This window comes from Odocoileus virginianus, chromosome 33, assembly GCF_023699985.2.
Source record: "Odocoileus virginianus isolate 20LAN1187 ecotype Illinois chromosome 33, Ovbor_1.2, whole genome shotgun sequence".
NCBI lineage: Eukaryota > Metazoa > Chordata > Mammalia > Artiodactyla > Cervidae > Odocoileus > Odocoileus virginianus.
Window position 1 is genome coordinate 9,341,915 of NC_069706.1, and position 21,285 is coordinate 9,363,199.

Below are 21,285 nucleotides of genomic sequence, written 5' to 3' on the forward strand. Positions count from 1 at the left end.
TCTGCTGAAATGAAATTGAACCTTCTGGCCTCATTTTTGCAAAGCCAGAGCCAACCCCAGGCCTAACAGATTTCTGATGAGGGCGAGCCAGGGACTAGGTATCAGGAGGTCGAGGTCTCTGCCCCAGAGCTGCTGTGTGACGCTGGGCAAGTCATTGCGCTTTCTGTGCTTTTTGACCCATAGAGGGGCCTGTGTGATGCCAGCCCTCAGGTTGTCAGAAATGAGAACCTTTAGTGCTTCAGCATTTAGCAGGTGACACGTGAACACCGAATAGGAGCCCTGGCAAGACAGTGGAGCGAGGAGCCCAGAGTGGGACTTGAGCTTGGTTGGGGGGACGTATGCTTGGTCACCCTGGCAAGTTTCTTTGGGTCCTACTTCTCTGTTAATTTCTATAAGGAACAGTGAGGTGGTTGAGTATGTGTGTGCATGTGTGTGTGTGTGTGTTTCTGGAGCAGGGAGTGGGAGAGGGATGGGAAGGCTGAGCCACTGGAGGTGTGGGAACACCACCTTTTCCAATGGGCTTAAGGAGAAAGATTGGAGGTCAGTTTAGACAAATCCTCTGGAAAGCAACTTCCCAGGAAAAAAAAAAAATTCTGAATTCAATCTTGTGCTAGCCAGTGAATAGTATTTTAAAAAGTAAAGGAAGGGGTACCACAGATACTCAGCACATATGCACTGTGTCATTGCCAGGCACTGCTGGCCTCTTGGAATTCTGCTCCAAAGCCAGCCAACAGCATGCAGTCCTTCCCATATCTCCTAGGTAACCAGCAAGGGCATCCTTTTCCTCCTCTCCATAACCTTCTTTCTAAGGCCTTCTTATCATCCCCTGCCCCTCTTTTTATCATCTGGCCTCGCCGTGATGGCTGGAACATTGACCGCAGAGGGCAACTGAGAAAATCCTTGCATTTGTCAAGTCAAAGACTGTTGGGAGGTCAGGCCTGCCATTTCCCTGAAAAGCACTTCATTTACCAAATATTAATCAGATTAGAATGCCCATCACCCTGGGAAGTTGATGAATTATGGTTGTTATTTAAAAAAAAAAAAATCCACAGTGACAGAGTACTGGGACAGCTTAGGGATTTGGCCGGAGTTGTCACATCAGGGGACAGAGGTTGACGTCCTTGGATCCTGAGAGTCTGCAGGCCTCTCCTGCTCGTTCAGCGATTTGCACAACCATTACTGCCTTCGAGCCCCCAAACGCTTCATCCTCCCAAAGCGAAACCCTACCCACTAAACATCTCCCTGTTCTCCCTCCCTCCTGCCCCTGACAGCCTCTACCCTGCTTCCTGGCTCGATGCATTTGACCACTCTAGGTGCCTCATATAAGTGGAATCAATACAGTGTTTGTCTTTTTGAGACTGGCTTCTTTCACTGAGCATCAGGTACTCAAGATTCATCCGTGTTATAACATGTGGCAGGATTTTCTTCCTTTTTAAGGCTGAACGATATTTCATTTTTTGAATAGACTCCATTTGGCTCATCCTTTCTTTTTTAAATTTCATTTATTTTAATTGGTGGATAATTACTTTACAGCACTGTGATGGTTTTTGCCATTCATCAGTATGAATCGGCTATAGGCACACTTGTGTCCCGTCCTTCCTGAACCCCCCCTCCCCACCCCATCCCCCCAGGTTGTCACACAGCCCCGACCTGAATCATCCATCAAACTCCCAGGTTCTCCATTTTACATATGGTCATGTATATGCCCCAGTGCTCTTCTCTCAGGTCATCCCTCCCTCTCCTTCTCTTACTGAGTCCAAAAGTCTGTTCTTTGTGTCTCCTCGCTGCCCTGCACATCAGCACCCTCTTTCTAGACTCCATATATATGCGTTAATATATGATACTGGTCTTTCTCTTTCTGCCTTACTTCACTCGATGGACATCTGGCCTGGGTTGGCTCCACCTTTCGGCTGCTGTGCATATGGGAATGCAGATGCTGTTTGCTGTGGAGATTTCTGTGGAAATGATGGAGGCCAAGCAGGGTCCGGCTGGGGCTTGCCAAAGCTAGAGGAGCTAGACACTTGAGTTCCTGCTCCCAGCCTGGCAGCTTCACATCCTTCCACTCCCAGAGGCCCGAAACTCAGTTGTGTGAGGGGTCCCGCCACTGCCAGCCTGGATACTGGAGCCTTCAGGCGTGTGGCCACGGTGCCGGGCACAGAAACTAAGAGCACACAGATGCTGGTTTACACCACACAGGTCTTTTGGGAAGAGGAGCCCACCTCCTGACCCCTCTGGCCTTGGTTCCCTTTCCATAAGCTGCAGAGAGTCCACTAGACCAGTGCTGGCCTGACAGTGGGGTGTGGGAATGGCTTTGGGTAGGACAGAGAGAGAGAGCCTTGAAGACCGTGATGAGAGGATTCTTGCTGGGAACTCAGCTCCGGGGGGTGGGGTGGGGGAGCCTCATGGTTGGGGTGTGCCTTTGACCTCCTCATGTTCTCCAGTCTCCCCTTTCCGTGTGTACAACAGGCCGCGGCATTTTTTGTTTATTCATCATGTGTGTTTTTCACAGTTGCTCTCTATCGATACTGGTTTTATGCTGATAGTAGTAATTCCTAAAAATGTTTTATTTGGAAATAATTTCAAATTTATAAAAAGTGAAAAAAAAAACAAAAATAGTGTAAAGAACACTTGTTTAGCCACTTTCATATTTTAACATCTTATACCCCGTTTGCTTTCCTTTCTGCATTTTCTCTCCCTCTCCACACATGCTCTTTGTCTGTCTGTCTCACTGTCTCTCACAAACATACACACTCCTTTTTTTCTGGATAGACTGCATCCAGCACACCCCTTCCATCCTAAACTCATCAGCCTACATTTGCTAAGCAGAGGGCATTCTCTGTTGGGACCACAGCACAGTTACCACCTTTGTAATGGTTTCCTCCTATCCACGTTCCAGGTTATCCATTGGCCTAATGATGTCTTTTGTATCATATTTCCTCCCTCCAGGGACAGAATCCAGTCCAGGGTCAGATCGTACCTTGAATTACCATGTCCCTTTACCCTCCTTTACTCTAGATATTTTCACAGTCTATCTTTTTCTTTTCCAACTTTGACATTTTTTAAGAATACAGAATCTCCTCCACCTTTGTTTTAGTAGAACGTTCCTCATTCTGTCTTTGATGTTTCTTTGTCATTAGGTTGAGGTTAAGCATTCTTGGCTGGAGTCTGGTACAGGTGACATGTCCTTACCAGTGTTTCACTTCTGGAGGCACATGATGCCCTTCTTTCCTTAATGGGTGATGTTAATTTTGGCCAACAGATTAAGGTGTGGTCCAGCTTCTCGATTGTATCATTACTTTTTCTTTTAGCAGCTAATTTGCAGTCCATGGGAAATACTTGGAGATAATGCAGATACCCTGTGCCTCATTAAAATGTGCACTTCCTGCACACATCCCCTTCCTATTGGTGGGGATGTAAATTGGTGCAACCACTATGGAAAATAGTATGGAGGTGCCTCTAAAATGTTAAAATAGTGTTATCATACGAACCAGCAATCCCACTCCTGGGCATGTATTCAGAAAAGACGAAAACTCTAATTGGGAAAAGATACAGGCATCCCAATGTTCATAGCAGCACTATTTACAATATTCAAGTCATGGAAGCAACCTAAGTGTCCATTGATAGATGAATGGATAAAGAAGGTGTGATGTATATACACAATGGAATATTACTCAGCCATAAAAATGAATGAAGTAATGCCATTTGCAGCAACATGGATGGACCCAGAGATTATCAGACTAAGAGAAAGACAAATATCGTACAATGTCACTTGTATGTAGAATCTAAAAAAAATGTATACAAATGAACTTACAAAACAGACTCACAAGTAGGGGGAGAGATAAATTAAGAGTTTGGGATTAGTAGACACACAGTATTATATAAAATAGATAAGGAACAAGGACCTACTGTATAGCACAGGGAACTATATTACTGTCTTGTAGTAACCTATAATGGAAAAGAATCTGAAAAAGAATATGTATATGTTCAAGGATATATTATATATATATATATATAAATGAATCACCTTGCTGTACACCTGAAACTCACACAATATTGTCAATTAAATAGCATTAAATAAAATTCCCCTTAGATGTTGTGTTCACTGGTGATCCTTGCTGGCCCAGTTTTTATCAAGATGGTGGTAGAAGGTTGGTTTTCCAGTGTCAGCGCTTGGTATTCCACTTTAGGCAAGATTTCTGCCTTCTTCCCATTCATTCATTTATTTTATCTATCCATTCTTGGAACCGACTCAGGGATTCCAGTTTTTTAGTGGTTTGTATTTCAGTACTGTATTTAATTAATTGGATGCTCAAATTGTCCCAGATTTGACCCTTGAGAACCCTTTCACGCTGGCTGCTGTATCTTTGTGATCTGCCCGCTTCATTTTTTTTAAAGCCTTTTTGTAATGACACTTTCTGCCTTAACAAGGTATTCCAGGCTCATTTCCCACCAGCTGTGCTCTTTCTCGAGGTTAATCTCTCTGAGAAGCCCTGGCCCCTTTCAGCAGTCACTGATTGAATGGTTTTCAGCAGGCCAAGGTCTGGGCACCAGATGTGCTTGTGACTGCGTGGGGTGTCTTGCTCTTTGAACCCTTCAGTGAAGAGAGCTAGGAAATACATGCAGGTGTGTATACAAAATGCACGTTACCAACATCTCCAATGCCAGTCTGTCCCAGGAGGGTTCTTTCTTGACTTGCCCTACTCGATTTGATGTCTCTTCCTTTACAGTGAGAGGCTGGCTCCTAATGATGCAAAACATTTACTATTTGCTCAACCCTATAATGCCTCTTTATGAAGTTTCAGAATTATTTGATAAATAAAGAGTTGTTTGCAGTTCCCTGCCCCCTCCCCCAAATACTTCACCTGTCCCTAAGCTGCAGGTATAGAGTCAAGTTTTGTGTCATAAACTACTTGGGTTTATCTCTCTTTCCTTTCTTTTCCCCCTTCAGAATAGATATGGTATTCATTTGAAATATATTTTGTATTTGAGTCTCGCTTGTTTTTTTTTTTTTTAGTTAAAGCTTCGCCCTTCCCATTTTTATTGATATAATTTCTCTCTCTCTTAAAAAAAAAATACTTTGGAACATTAGCCAACTCAAAACTATCCAAAAGCATTTATTCAAGGAAATATCCTTCTTCCCATATACCTTCCATCCTGTTCCCCTCCCTCTAGTAGATAATACATGTATTGTTTTCTGGAATATCCTTCCTGTGTTTCTTTGTGTAAAAAGAACCAGAGGTATGCATGCTTTATTGTTTTCCCTTCTTTCTTACACTCAGAGTGTAGTCCACCATGTATGCTCCTTGGCCCTTGGCTCTCTCCGCGTAGCCCTGTCTCCGGAAGTCACTCCATATCAGTTCACAGCGACCTTCCTCATTCCTTTCCCAGCTGTACAATGTGCGCCATAGTCTATTCAACCGGTCTTTATGCTCGGACATTTAGGTAGTTTCCAGTATTTTGCAATCACCAATAATACCATGGTGAATGCCCCTATGCCTGTGCATTTTCATATCCTTGGAGGTGTATCTTACAAATAAATTCCTGCAAGTGGGATTGCTCAACTGAAGGATATAGGAGTGATTTAAAGTTTTCTTTGAAAATGTATTTAAGTAAAAAAAAAAGTGTGAGAGTTCAAATCAAATGATTAATAACAAGTAGTTCAGGCAACACAGAGACATGGCAGAAATGGTAAAGGCAGGCCCACGACTGAAGTTTGAACAGAGCTGGACTAGAGCTTCCCTGGTGGCTCAAGTGGTAAAGAATCCACCTGCCAATGCAGGAGACGCGGGAGACTTGGGTTTGATCCCTGGGTCGGGAAGATCCCCTGGAGGAAGAAACGGCAACCCACTCCAGTATCTTTGCCTGGGAAATCCCATGGACAGAGGAGCCTGGCGGACTGGAGTCTGTGGAGTCACAAAGAGTCGGACACGGCCGAGCATGCATGCACAGAGCAGAGGACTAGGGTTAGAGCATCAGTCCCTTAACCTCTAAAACAGAAACCTGGTGGGGGAAGTGGGGGCTCCTGGTGTAATAACTGAGATTCAGATGGAGCGCCCTGGGAATTCATTGTCAGCGCCTGGGTCCTGGCCTCAGTGTACTCAGGGAAGATCTGTCCATGTGAGCCCACTGGTCTGCTTGCCCTGGTGGCGGCAGCGTGGTGCACGTACCCTGGGAAGGGAGTGAGGTCGCACCGAGGCAGGCATGGTGTCAGCAGGGAGATGGGGCAGCGGGGGCCCAGAAGGCTGTGCGGAACCATGCCGGGCGTCCTGATGCAGCATAAAGAGGGGTGCCCTTTGACCCTCCATCACCAAGGCCCGATCCTCATCAGCATCCACTTTTGAAGATGGCTGTAGAATCTGTTTTGGAACAGTGAGAATCTGGCGAGACCCTCTGCTCAAAAACCTGTTAGCCACTCCTCTCAGGCCCACCTAGCACTTCGCATACAGTTTCTGGGAGCTGGCAGACCTGGGTAAGAATCACTGGTTTCAAGAGTTTAAAGGAAGGGGGAAGACCTGCTTGGTATTGGAAGAACTGTTGTATATTTTACCTAGAAAACTACGTGAAGCAGCTCATCCTACACTTAGGCCTGCTGGAGGAGTTGTGTGGGGGGGGGAGCGTGGGAGGTATAGGGGTGCAGCTGTGAGAACCAGGGTAACACGGCCAAGGTTCGGAAGCCTTGTTGTATGTGGAGAGGCCGTGATGGGCCTGATTCTGCACCAGGAGTGACCTGGGAAGCAGGAGGAGGGGGGCAGGCTTGGCTTCCAGTGCGGATTTTGCAGCTATGTGAAGAGTTACTTCTTTGATGATCCAGTGGTTAAGACTCTGTGCTTCCACTGCAGGGAGCATGAGTTTGATCCCTAGTCAGGGAAATAACCACATACTGTATGGTGCAGCCAAAAAAAAAAAAAGTCATTCTACTTCTGGGTTTCTGTTTCCTCATATTCAGTCTCTAGGACCAAACTAGTAGTTTTCAGGCCATTTTCTGGGAAGCTGCAGAATTCCCGAAAAGAGTTTCATGGGCCTCTGTGGAGGGCATGAGGGGACCTGTGGTCAGAGACATTTGGGCACCCGCCCACCCTGTCCCTGGAGCAGCCCTGTGCTCATCTCTTACCGTGGGGCTGCCCTGGGAAACTGTTCAGAATCGGTGTGCACCTGCTAACACAGTTTGGTGAGCACTAGACTGACTTACCTTCAGCCTCACCTCTGCTCCAGAACTCTCAGAGTGTCCAGCCAGATTAAAAAGCCAAAAAGGAACAACTACATCACAGCATATGGAGGCACGAGGGCTTGGTCCTGTAACCTTGGGGAGTCTTCGGAGCGGAGTTCCTGCCTTGTCAGCCTATCAGGCCAGGAGGAAGGGGGCCTCGCAGCAGGGTGGGAAGCAGGTCAAAGGTCACAGGGCAGAAGCCAGAGGCTGGCACCATTGTCTCACTTGGTAGTCTTCAGATGACATGTCCCAGCAGTAAACACACAAATATGTAATTCAACATGCATCTCCTCTATATATATATATATATATATATATATATATATACACACATTTATTATGAACTGTATGTATTTGTATTAATGTACAAATGTTAGTACATCATAACATGAACAAAAGAGATATTTATAAAGATAATAATTAAAAATACAGAGGTTTTGCCTAGTGAATCATCTTGCATACCCACTGGGATGTCTGCACCCCACTTTGGAGAAGATGAGAGTTGAGGCTCGTGGAGGGAGTATGGGAGACAGAAGCAAATGGTGCTTCTCAGATGGCAGCGCCTCCTGCCCTCTGCTGTGGCCACAGGCTACATGCACTGCGGTTTACTCAATAGCTCTTGGTGAATTGACTCAGTGGTTTTGTCTTAAATTTAGCTTCATCCTAAGCAGTAGCATCCACAAAACAGACTTTTTGTGCAGTTAGAATTTTCTTCTAATGCATGTTAAAATAAACACAAAACTGTGCAAACACATGGCACTTAAAAATTGTGTGTCAGCCCCCACCTGTGTGATGGGGGGGACTCTGATCTGTGTTGTCTGACTTCAGACCATGCTGGGAGGGAGGGGCCTGGTGAGAGCAACCCCCTCCCCTAGGTCCAGGCCAATTGTTGGCATTGGGGGGGATGCAGTCCTCCCAGCCAGAGGACAGTCGCAAGCACAGTCACACCTAACAGTCCCAGAAGGGAGGCCAGGATGCAGCCCACCCCCATGAGGACACTGCACATAGGTGGATCGCAGGTTGGAGGTGCTTTACACATCACAGCTGCTGAGCGTCATTGCCAACCCTGCCTGGCCCTAGGCAGACTCATTAGACATGGTCCACTCCAGGGATTTGTACTGAGCATTTGCCTTATGCCAGGCCCTAGACTAGACACTACAATTCTGGTGGAGAACAAGATAGATACGGCAGCACCTCTCATGAAGCCCACGTCCTAGGGTGGGGAAGGCAGACAGGAAACAAGCAAACCAATAAATATAGAATGTAAAATCCAGGTGCGGGTTTCTCCCATAATCTGAAAGTAGAGACCTTTTGTAAGAGAAGATGGTGTAAAGCCAGGATGCATGTCCTTTAGGACACACCTTGCTAACAGATGCTCAGAGTAAATGGACATAAGGCACCAGCACAGCTCAGTGCTACAGCGGCTCGACGCTGAGGTGCTAACTAACTCTGCTTCCCAGGAAGGAGTTTGGTGGGGCCACTTCCATTCTTGGGGTGCACGCTGCCTCTGTAATGACTGTTGCAACACCAACGCTAAATGCTATTTCTGCTTTTCTCCTATTTTTGTAAAAGGGAAAGTCCTTTTCAGGTTTCTTTCGATTAGCAAAAACAGGTAGTAATACAGGTCTTTCCATAAAAGCCAAGTGTCCTAAAAGCAAAACTTCAAAAAGTGGGGATACCTGTAGTTATAAATACCATAAAGTAAAATCAAGAGGAGGGGAGAGGGGACATCTCTATGGAAGAATTCCAAGTAATTTATGTAGCTGTCCTCCCTCAAGGAGACAGAACATAGCTCTGTAATCCTTAAGTGTGAGCTGTGCTCAATGACTTGCTTCCGAAGGGTGTGGGATGCAAGGAGGAGGAAACGTCACTCTCCGGTGGAGGACCCTGACCAGCTTTCCCTTGGCTGAGTGATGCAGATGACCATCCCCCGTCATAAGTCATGTCGATAGCCTGTGCCCTTGATAGGATGTGATGAGACAGCACTTCCTCTCTGTGGTCTTCCTCCCAGAAACCCATAAGCCCAGTCTAATATTCAGAAGAATGTCACTCAAATCCAGATTGACAGGCATCCTAAAAATACCTGACCAGACTTCTCAATCCATAAGGTCATCCGGAGGAAGGGAGGTCTGAGGAACTGTCGCAGCTAAGAGGAGCCTAAGATGTGACAGCTGGATATAATGTGTTTATCCAGGCTGAGGCCCTGGAACTGAACAAGGATACTGGGGAGAAACAAGGGAAATCTGAATGAAGTATGGAGTTGAGTTCATAATAACTTGGAGAGGTAGAGGGAAAACCGACGGGGAGGGTGTCTGAGAAGACGTCCCTGAGATGGCATTAGAGTTGAGCCTCGAGTGACGTGATTGAATGGTGCCTGGGGAGGGAAGACTTGGGTGAGAGCATTCCAGGCAGAGTAAACAGCTGAGTAAAGGCCCTGGGGCAGGAACAAACCCGTGCGGGTCAAAGGCGAGTGACAAGATGCTCAGGACAGCTGGTGGGCCAGAGAGGGCCTGGAGGTGTGGTCAGCGGGGGTCAAGGGCTGGGCCGTGCATGGCCTTGATACTGCGGATGGCATTTGGATTTTGTTCTGAGCGTGATGGGAAGACTGAAGAGGACCTGGGCTAATTTCTGCTTAAAATCACTTGGTTCTGTGGACAACAAATTGGGGTTGGGGTTGGGGGTGGGGGCGGTGGATGCAAAAAAAGCCGTGGGAGGCTCTTGCTTGGGTCAGGGGGTGACGACGGCAGAGCCCAGGTGTGCACCTGTCCTTCCTGAGAGGACACACAGGTTCACATTTCGTCATCCTTTACCCTCACCGTGTCTCCTGAAGATAGGGGGCAGCCCTTGAACTCTGGGTTCCAAGAACTAAGTGTTCGCTGGTCCACACCCGCTTGTCAAGGAACTCTATTACAATAAACGGGGACAGCTCATGGCACAGCCACTGTCCACCTCAAACTCAGGACGTTTTCCTTCGTTGGTTCAGACCTTTTTCTGAAAATGAAAATGTACATGGAGGTCAAGTCAGGTGCTATGAAAATTGTCCCTATTTAATTGGGAAAAATAAAGCGAGGTCCCTCCCCTCTCTGCCCGCTGGAAGCTGTAAGTGGGAAGAGAAAACAAAGGCTTTGGGCATGGCAGAGCCCGTGCTACAGTGTAAACAGGTTTGGAATATTTTTAGTGGATTCGGTTATGTTTTATTAACCACATGTCATTTCTTCCATGCTCCTCAATTCCTCCGGGAAGGAAGTGTGGTATCAATAAAGGAGAATAAATAGCTGTTGAAGGAAAATTCTTGAAGTAAATCATTGCAATCTGGGCTTTCCTGTCAAGATCAGATGCCGTTTCTTGACACTGCCAAGCTGAAAGGAGAGAGGGGAGCGGGCCCCGTCTTATTTCTCCCTGGCGTGGGTGTTGCAGGGGCTCCTGTCACCACCGTCGAGTGTTTGCTGGATGTTTGCAGAGCGGGCTGCCGGTCTCCGTCTGGAGCACGAGCGTGTCTGTGAAACTCGATCCAGGGCCGCCTGGGCTCATCCCAGTGTCTGTGTTTGCTTCCAGAGATAGAGATGGTGATCATGGAGCGCAGCAAACTTCCAGAGCTGGCCGCCAGCACCTCTGTGCAGGAGCAGAACACCACGGACGAGGAGAAGAGTGCTGCCACCGGCCTGGACAGTGTCCAGTGGAGCAGGTAGCCGCCGGGCCGGGCAGAGAGCTGCCCCCAAGCCAGCCATCAGCTGCTGCTCGGTGTCTGGGATGAAGTGGTGGGGGGAAGTGCCCTGGCCGGGTGCCCACGGAGGATAAGCTGGGCCTCGTTCCACCACCCTGGTAGCCCCTTCTGCTTCCCAGCCAAGCCATCCTGCTGCTCCTCCCACTGGCCTCCAGAGGCGCCGCTCCTCTTGAGAGACCACGGGGACGGAGCTGGCCCTCAAGGCCATGGTACTCACCCTTCAGAATGAATGACTGAGACATGACACCACTACTCTAGGCACTTCCGTGCTGGTCCTAACGGGCTGTGGCCTTGTTCGTCGGGCCACTCCTGGCTGTGACCTGCTGCCCCCAGAAAGGATGCCCTTGGGGGCTGCCCCCAGGAAGGATGCCCTTGGGGGCAGCATTTGGATTTTATGATCTCATTCACTCACTGCTGCCATGCTCACCACTGTCTGTAGGGCCTGCTGTGGTGACTCAGCGGAACTGTCTAATGCTGCTGTCCACCTTCGACTTCTTGCTTGATGGTTCATTTCAGTGATGGCTGCCCAAACTATTAACACTATGCAATCTTCCAGATGCCAGCTTTCCTGCAGCCTGGCTGGAGTGCCACCCCTTCCAGAAGGAATCGGGTGGAGGGCTGCTGCCAAAGTTGCAGCGAACTGTTAGAGGGCTTCTCCATCTCAGTGTTATTTCCTTAACAGATGCCTGCAGTAATCTCTGAATCCTGTGTCAGTGGTAGTGAATGCGCAGCAACGTGGTTTCTCTGTCAGCCTGCAAGGCATTCACTTCCTAAACTCTCATGGTGGATGAAATACAAACACATACACTCACTCTATTTATTAATCCAACTTAAAGTGAAGTCTTGAAGCACATCAGTCTTTTCCTGCAGATCTTGTTTATCTCTTTGCTTGACATGTGTTTCAGCTGTCTAACAGAAAAGATTAATTTTTTTATCAGATGCACGGGGAGCCATTTTTAGTTCCGATTAAATAGAAATCTTTGCCGCACAGTGTGGGTTATCAGTTGTACTGCCAAGGACCTTTCTAATTTTATTTTGTGGCCAAAAAAAAAAAGAGTAACACTGGGAGCTCTGAAAATTAAGGGAATCATTCTAAACACACAAAGTGAGGGGAAGACAACCTTTAGATGCTTGGCTCAGCTTTACTTAGAATACAGATCATTAAAAAACTGAAAATAACTTGTCATGAGGGGTGTGCACCTGCTTAATGCATCACTGCATGCTCAGCTGCTCAATGTGTGACTCTTGTGCGAGCTGGTAGACTCGCTCTGACTCTCTGCGAGCCGGTAGACTATAGCCCGCCAAGCTCTTCTGTTCATGGGATTTCCCAGGCAAGAATAATGGAGTGGGTTGCCATTCCCTTCTCCAGGGGATCTCTCCAACTGAGGGATCGAAGCAGGCAGATTCTTCACCACTGAGCCGCCAGGGAAGCCCGTTCAGTTTCTTAGGATCTAATAAATGGAAACAGCACATTTTTGCATAGTGTGATAATACTGTAGCTTTCCTAAAGGAGGAAAAACACTCATGTACTGTCAAAAACAAAAAGTCAACAGGCCAAATTTTATGTTTGAGTATTGGAGTTGAGACTTCTTTTTTTCTCCCCTGAATCTTAGTGAAGACAGGGGTTTTCTTCAAGTTGATTGAGATTGTTTCTTAACTGATGGTGACTTTGGCATCTTCTGCCACGTGGTTCGTAGTGGAAGCTGATCCTGTGTCCTGAGCTGAGCCACATGCAGAGTTGTGGCCCTGAGGAACTGAGCAAGAGCTGTGCTCAGCTCTGAGAGACTGGCCCCGGTGGAGAGCTGCCATGGCCTTTGCAAAGGTGCTGTGTTGTTGGTTGTCAGAGACACCCCCTCAGTCTTCCACCCTCTCTCCTCCTGGTGCTGAGCCCGGAGGAGGGCGCTGAGGATGAAGGAGGGGACAGGCCTCCTTGACATGAGCTGGATCTTGACATTGGTCCACTTGTCCAGAGAAACAACACAGAACAAAGTGGAACTGTCCTTACATTCCCCATACACTGTGGGCTATCCCTGCCTTCATGGTGAAATACCGAAGTAAGAAACCAGAAACCACTCAGAACCTTCTTTCTTTAAAAAAAAAAAAGAAAGAAACTTAAAATTTAAAAAGTTAATAGACATTTAGAAAATGTAAAAACCTTGAAAAGTATAAAGAAGGGAAAAAAGGTCTTCATAATTCAAAAGCAGCTGGTACTAGCATTTTGGTGATTTCTTGCCTGTTTTCAATGCCCATATAGTAGAGATTCTGCCCTCTTTCCCCTCAGTAGCTTATACCATACCATGTCTGTTATTTTTGTTTTTGGTTTTCTCTAATATCAAACTCCAAGTATCTTTTTCACTTTATTGTTCTCTTAGTAAACACAATTCTAATGGCTTCATAATACTTCATCTCATAAAAGATGGTCAATTCACCCAGCCTTCCCCCTGCTACTGGGTGTTTAGTTATTTGTATTATTCCCAAATGAAAATACAGTCCAAATTCCAAGCGATTGGTTTGCAAAAAAAAGTGTGTTTTAATACTTTATCCTACTCTTAAAGTTTGGAAGTGTTTTTGCTGGGGGCTGACAGGAAAACAGATCCACACATGGCAAAACTATTCACACATTAGAATGGTGATGGCTGCTCTGGGGAGGAGGAGGGTCTGGGGCTCCAGAGAAATAGAACTGGAAAGTAAATGTTCCTTAAAAGTTTCTTCCTTTAATTTCTGTGTATTAAGTGTTTATTTGAAATGTTATGACAAGTGCGTTTCACTGCTTTTCTGCATTTTTCAATATATTTTGAATCAGTGATACCTTTGTGGAGTTCAGAAGTCAGAAAGTATAAAAAGTTACCCAGCGAATAGGTCTCCGTGTTTCTCTGCTGCGCCTCCTCCCTTCCCACAGTCAGCAGCCTTGACCATGGCTTGTGTCCTTTAAGGGGTTAAGTGTGCCCTTTGTCACTCATTGAGGCTCTCTGCTCTCTTGGCCTCAAGCTGGCATCCTGGGGCAGCCGCAGACAGTCACGGGGTCAGAGCCTCCTGCCAGCGGGCCAAATCTGTGCACATTCTATTATCCTCTTGTTGAAGTCTTTCCAGGCCAGGCCCTTCACCCAGAAGGGCAGCATTCAGGCTGTACTGTTTACGTATTTGTAGCCGCTCGATAGATCTCACCCACAAAGCATCAGAGGCGATGCTTCCTATCGATCCCTTCTAGCTAGGGAAGGTTGGCCCAAGAAACTGCCAGGTCAGGCCCTGCCAAAGCGAGATCATGGAGAAGTGCCTGTGGAATCCTCAAAATAGAAGTGCAACAGCAGCTCACATGTCTGAGAACTTTTCACCCGAGCCTGGGCCTGTGTTCGTGCCGTTCTGTTTCATTTCGCTTCAGCCCTCACTGTAAACCCTGGAAGGGTTCAATCCCCATCTCACAGATGGGGGATTGTAATTTACCCAAGGGTTTGCAGCTAAGAGGCAGAGTCAGCATTTGAACCTCAGCAGTCTGGCTCCAGGGTCCACAGTCTAAAATGATCCAGATTTATTGGTACCTTGTCTGCTGTTGTGAGTCTATCACGTTGCCCCGTCTCCTTCATTCTCTTGTCGCTCTTTGAAGTACTGCTGTGGAGTGTTCATGCTCTGCCTGCCCACTGGCTCGGGGGTGCCACAAGACCGCGCTTATCCCCAGTGTGTGGGACAGCAGGTGGACTGTTGTTGAGTGAGAAGTCGGTTAGCCATTCCTTAGTCAGTTTCCCTGGACATGGCAGCTTCCCAGGGCAGAGCCTGCCTGTCGACACTTCTGTATCCTCCGTGCCTGGGGCTGAACTGGGCACTTGGTGGCCATGTTCTATGCTGCTGGCGCGTGCCTGCTCAGCTGTGTCTGACTCTTTACAACCCCATGGACTGTAGCCAGCAGGGGCCCCTGTCCATGGGATTCTCCAGGCAAGAATTCTGGAGTGGATTGCCATACCCTCCTCCAGGGGTTCGCCCCAACCCAGAGATCGAACTTGTGGGTCTCCTGTGTTGGCAGGCGGGTTCTTTACCACCGAGCCACCTGGGAAGTCAATTCTGCTGGTTGAAGCGGGCAGGGGGGTGGGCGCTGTGAAGGGCAAAGGCAGCTGGCATCCTGTGTGCAGGTGAGGCTCACGCGGCCCCTCTCTTCCAGACCCTTCCTGGATATGGTGTACCATGCCCTGGACAGCCCAGATGACGACTACCATGCACTCTTTGTGCTCTGCCTGCTGTACGCAATGTCTCACAACAAAGGTAAGCCGCTCAGCTTGTCTGCCTTCAGGGAAAAGGACAGCTGCTTTCCTTGGAGAATTTCCTTTCTGGTTTTGGCAGACTCCCACAGAACCTGTCTACAGCCTTGTTAGAGTTTCTCAGGTGCTTTTCTGCACACTGAAGCCACAGGAATCGGTTACTCAGGCAACACGGGGGTGGGTGGGGGGGTGGTGGAGAGGGAGGTTCAAGTGTTGACTGTCCAGCGCAGCATGACAGTGTTCACACTGTGGTTTGCTCTCGACCCCTCGGTCTACAACTACTTCTGACCTCTTTCCTAACATCAGAACAGAAATCAGTCAAATTGCAATCTTGGTTTTGCTATTTATAATAGTGTGCCATTCTGGGTTCAGAGCTAAAATAGACTCTGAGTGGATTGTGTGGAAGTGCAGGTTTCCTTTCTGAAGAAAGGTGTGGTTCTCTGGCTTCCCCTGTTGAGGCCAAGCGGTCAGGATCAGCCTCTCGCGGAGCTGACGGTTTTGATGAGGATCCATTCATTCACTTCCTGTCTGAGAACAGCCACTGCTTGTGTACCACCTGGCTTGACACGAGCGAGTTCTGAACCCTCCACATCAGAAGCTCTTTGAAGGAAATGCCAAGAATATTCCTTCTGGCCCCTGCCAAGCGCCGGGCTCGGCATAGCTGAGACCTTGCATCAAGATCTGATGTTTTAGTAGGTTTCTCAAAAGCTTGTTGGGGGGTAGTTAGAGGTGGGTTTTACTGTGATGGCCTATGGCTGGAGTCATTTAGAAAGCACTCAACAAAACAGAATATGTATTTATTCTGAAATAATTAATGATGATAAGTTGTATGCGTGCTTACTCCATGGCTTCAGTCCTGTCCGACTCTCTGCAACCCCATAGACTGTAGCCCGCCACGCTCCTCTGTCCATGGGGTTATCCCAGCAAGAGTACTGGAGTGGGTTGCCATTTCCTACTCCAGGAGATCTTCCCAACCCAGGGATCGAACCCGTGTCTCCTATGGCTCCTGTATTAGCAGGCAGATCCTTTACCACTGAGCCACCTGGGAAGCCCTTAATAAGTAAGTTAATTAGTGGCAAAAGAAGATATGGTGAAAAAGGCCCCCTTTCCCACATTTGTCCTCCACCTCTTCTTCAAAGGCCATTTGTGTTAACAGTTTCTTGTGTCTTTTTAAAGATACTTGTGCAAGCCCAAGTACCAAGTATATACGATTTTATTTCGATGGGTTCCCCACCCCCAACATGAATGGAGGTTCATTCCTTATTATGGTCCATTCTGTGCCTTGCTTTTGTCACATCCTCATGTATCAGCATATCACCTCCCATCCCTGTAGAATTGCCTCGTGCTTTTTAATCCTATGTCTGTGCCGTTGTTTGTTCTGCCATCCCCTTACTGAATGACGCTGAGACCATTTCCAGGCTTTTCCTACTCAAGATGGAGCCAGCCATGGTGGCTGTTCTGTATAAGTCACTGTGCTCATGTGCAAGTGCTTAGATCTAGTCTGAAGTGTTAGTCGCTCAGTCGTGTCCGACTCTTTGTGACCCCATGGACTATAATCCACCAATCTCCTCTGTCCATGGAACTCTCCAGGCAAGAATACTGGAATGGGTAGCCATTCCCTTCTCCAGGGGGTCTTCCCGACCCAGGGGTCGAACCTGGGTCTCCTGCACTGCAGGCAGACTCTTTACCGTCTGATCCACCAGCAAAGCCCAGGAGAAGCATGGCAGGCTCCCTCTGATGTCCCCCCACCACCCCCGACAGTCCTGTTGACTCCCGTGGCTTCTTCAGTCCCCTCCAGCTCTGGCTCAGTGCCTGGCACATGGGAGCCCTCAGTTCCTGGGAATAAACAGAGCTCCAAGCCTGACCCATGGAGTCCATCCCACCCGTGGATCGCCTGCCATCTGTGCCCACTTCACCCCATCTCTGCACTCTGACTCCCTGCACCTCACATGCTGAAGGCTTTGAGCTGGGTGATTGAACACCACCTTGAAATGTCTGTTTATGCCACACTCGTCACCCGTAAATATACCCTGACCTCATCACACTTCCTGCCATTTCTGGTTCAGTTGAATTTGCCAGCCAAGGTTGAAACTGCCATGACCTTTAGCTTTTTCCCTCCTTTGATCCCAGCATTTAGTCATCAAGTGTTGTCATCTCTCGCTCTTTGGCCTGTCTGATCAGCAGAATGTAACAGCACAATTCAGTGCCTGGGCCTAAGCTTGGTGCTGGTACGAGGACCAAAGACAGGAGAGCAGGCCGGATCCTGAGTGTGTCACTCCAGTAGCTTTACCACAGCCCTCTGGAGGGGTCAGCACATGGCTTCCTCGTAATCCATCCTCCACAGCACTGCTGGGCAGTTCCCTGTAAGGCTGTTTTGTCCATGTCCTTCCCCTGTTCAAAAACCTTTGGAGCCTTCTTCTCTCCCTTCAACTCCAGCCTCTCGGAACCTGCTGTTCTGAGTACCTGGATTGCACCCACCATCCTAACTTGATCTGATTCCCCTGATTCCCCATTGCAGATGCTTGGCCCTGGCCCAGGGATTCAGAGGCTAAGTAGTGATTAACTCTTTCACAGAGATAAACTTGTAGTGACTGTCATGGTACTCTTCAATATTCTTTTGGTTACAAGCACCAGAAACCACCTCACATTAAGAAAAAGAATCTTATGGGAAGGTCCCTGGGACAGCTCATGAGATCCAAGAAGTTGCTGAAAAGCCAAGGAAAGGGCAGGAACCAACCAACTCTGGGGACTTAAGATGGATGGTGATTTGGGTCCAGCAGATCTCAGGCAGGGAATCTGTCTCCATTCTGGTTTCAGATCGGTGGGCAAGAGATCTGATTGTTCCAGGCTAGTGATGGGTCTAACTCTGGAGCAGTCAGTTGTGACTGAGGGTGGGGTGGGTGGGGTCAGGGTCACACAGCTCAGAGCTGGCCCCAGGGTGTTTCAGCTCTGCGTCTGGAACTGTTCCCAGAGAAGGGAACTTCTCTGGAAGCCTGGCAGCCACCCCAGTCAGTGTCAACACACCTACCTGTTCTTGGTGAGGCTTCTACCTTCTTGTATCCATCTGTGTCTTTTCTTGCTGTTTTCTCTGCCCTGACATCACCATCTATTGAAATTATGCTTGCCTATCAAGGGCCTGCTCGGAAGTCACCTTATCCTAGAAGTTTTCCCTGAGCCCTTCAGGTGATACTCACTGTGGGTCCGTATCCTCTAGTGTGGCAGGCACCTTTTACACTTTGCTGGATGTGATTTGCTAAAACTTTGTGAAGAATTTTTGCATCTATGTTTCTGAGTGTTATTGGCCTGTGGTCTCCCTGTAATTCTCTTGTTTTGTTTGCTTATGTTCACCTTATGGAATGAATGGGGAAATAGTCCCTCCTCCTGAATTTCCTGGAGGAGTTTTTGTAGAGCTGGTCTATTTCTTCCTTTACCATTTGGTGAAATTCACCAGTGAAACCATCTGGGCCTGGAGTTTTCTTTGAGAAAAGGTTTTAAAGTACTCAATTTCCTTAGTAGATATAAAGTATTAAAGCTTTTTTATTTCTTCTACACAAGTTTTGGTAGCTTATATCTTTCTAGGAATTTGTCATTTCATCTAAACTATTGAATTTATTGGCATAGACTTTTTTTTAACCTATGTTTCTTTATTATTCTCTTAATGTCTGTTGAATCTGTAGTGATGCCCCTTTTCAATTCATGGTATTAATAGTTTAGGTCTTCATTTTTTTTTTCCTGATCAGTTGGGTTAGAAACTTATCAATTTTAAATTAATTTTATTGGTACTGTCAAAGAACTTTTGGTTTCACTGACTTTTCTCTGTGGTTTTTCTGTTCTGTATTTTGTTAATTTCTGTTTTTTATTTTTGACCTTCAGCTGCTTATTTCAAATTTACTCTTTTTCTAGTTTCTTATGATGTAAGTTTAGATCATTGATTATAAGATACAAATCATTACAGGATGAGCAACCAAAAAGTTTGCTCGTGTTATTCCTCTTTAGTCATATCCTCTCCATACCAGTCATTGATTTTTAAACCTTACTTTTTTTATAAAATACGAGTTTAATGCTGTATACGTCTCTCTAAGCACTGCTTTAGCTTCTTGCAGTAAATTTTTATATATGCAGTTTAGTTTTTATTCAGTTTAAAATATTTTACAATTTCTCTTCCGATTTCTTTTTGTCTATTCTACCATCTGGATAATTTCTCATCATGTTTCTGTTATTGATTTTTGTTTGGTTTGATTTTTAGGTTATATTTTCTTTTTTTCCCTTTTCATGCTTGGTATTTTTTGATTGGTTGACAGTTGGTATGAATTTTATGTTGGATACTGAATTCTTTCTCCCTTTCAGTATTTTTGGGCTTTGTCCTGCGACATGGTAAAGTTACTTGAAATCCATGAGATCTTTCTAGAGTCTTGCTTTTAAGCCTTGGTAGTGCTAGTCCAGAACAGCCTTTAGTCTCAGGCTCATTTGGCCCCAGTATGGAGGCTGTCCGCTTCCGAGGACTCTACTTGATAAGCCATGATTAGGTGGCCCATCCTTGTAGGCTGGTGGAAATGTGAGTTCTTCTCAGCCCTGGGTAAGCTCCAGGGGTTGTTCCACGCTCCTCCTCCCAGTAGGCCTTTGCATTTCTTCACCTGCATGCCCTGGGGCAGAACTGAACCGAAGCCTTGGAAGGAAGGCTCTGCAGGTCCACAGGTCCATGTGCCCCTCCCTTCTCTTCTTCTCTTTCCCATCAATTCTAGTCACTTGCCTCTCTGAACTGCAGACTCTGCCTTCTCACCCCAGAAAGACCATGGGCTTCGTTCGGCTTCTGCTGGTCTGTTCTGAGGCCTGGAAGCTTTCCAGCCAGTGATCTGGAGCAATCCCAGGCCCACTGCCTTTGTTTCTTCTCTCTCAGGTTCCCCTCCTATGTTGCAAGCTGTCTTGTCCTGTGTGTCATAACCACTGTCTTATATAATTTGCCGACTCTTCTAGTTGCTTGAGTGAGGTGGGTAAATCTAACCTCTCTTGGCTGGAAGCTGTAACATTTAAAGAAGGAAGTTTTATTGAGGTCTAATTGATCAACAGTGAACTGCACATTTTTAAAGTGTGCAGTTTGATGAGCTTTGACACACATGTTCACCCATGAAACCATCACCACAGTCAAGTCAGTATATGTATCCATCACTCCAAACGTTCTCTCTTGCCCCTCTGTCGCCCCTCTGCCCTTCTCTTCCCACAGCCCTCTCCCTCGGCAACTCTGAACTGCTCTCTGTCATTATAGCTTACTCTGCACTTTCTAGAATTTTATATAAATAAGATCATGCAATATGTACTCTTTTTTTAGTCTGACTTCTTTCAGTTTGCATAATTATTTTGAGATTCCTTTATGTAGATGGGTGTCTCAGTGGTTCCTTTCTTCTTACCTTTGAGTAATATTCCCCTATGTGAATGTACCAGTTTGTTTACATGTCTGTCTGTTAAGGAACATTTGGGTCGTTTCCAGTTTTTGACCATTACAAACAAATCTGCCATGAACAGTGGTGTATAAGTCTCTGGACACGTATTTGCATTTTTTTTTCTTGGATAAACACTGAGGAATGAAATGACTGAATCATATGACAGGTGTGTGTGTGTTTAAGAGACTGCTATGCTGTCTTCCCACTCCGGTACTCTTGCCTGGAAAATCCCTTGGATGGAGGAGCCTGGTGGGCTGTGGTCCATCTGGTCGCTAAGAGTTGGACATGACTGAGCGACTTCACTTTCACTTTTCACTTTCATGCACTGGAGAAGGAAATGGCAACCCACTCCGGCGTTCTTGCCTAGAGAATCCCAGGGGTGGGGGAGCCTTGTAGGCTGCCGTCTATGGAGACGCACAGAGTCGGCCACGACTGAAGCAACTTGGCAGCTGCAGCAGCATGCTGTCTTCCAAAGCAGCTGTGTGATCTTACATCCCACCCGCAGTGCACGAGTGTTCCGTTGGCCTCACACCCTCACCAGTGGTTGGCACGACCACCTTTTTATTTCAGTAATTTTAATGGGTACATGTAATGTTGTCTTTTTGTGATTTTAATTTCCACTTCCCTAACAACTAATGGGGCTTCACAGGTGGCACTAGTGGTAAAGAA

General features: G+C 46.9%; 1 protein-coding gene across 9 annotated transcripts in view; it reads left to right on the plus strand.

The window, feature by feature from the left end:
• CLEC16A (C-type lectin domain containing 16A) overlaps positions 1-21,285 on the plus strand; it is a 232,017-nt gene that overhangs the window by 65,596 nt on the left and 145,136 nt on the right. For all 9 annotated transcript variants that reach the window (XM_070460733.1, XM_070460735.1, XM_070460736.1 and 6 more), the window contains exons 11-12: positions 10,763-10,892; positions 15,082-15,182. In XM_070460733.1, coding sequence (XP_070316834.1) covers positions 10,763-10,892; positions 15,082-15,182 — 231 coding nt within the window. The remainder of the gene's footprint in view (positions 1-10,762; positions 10,893-15,081; positions 15,183-21,285) is intronic.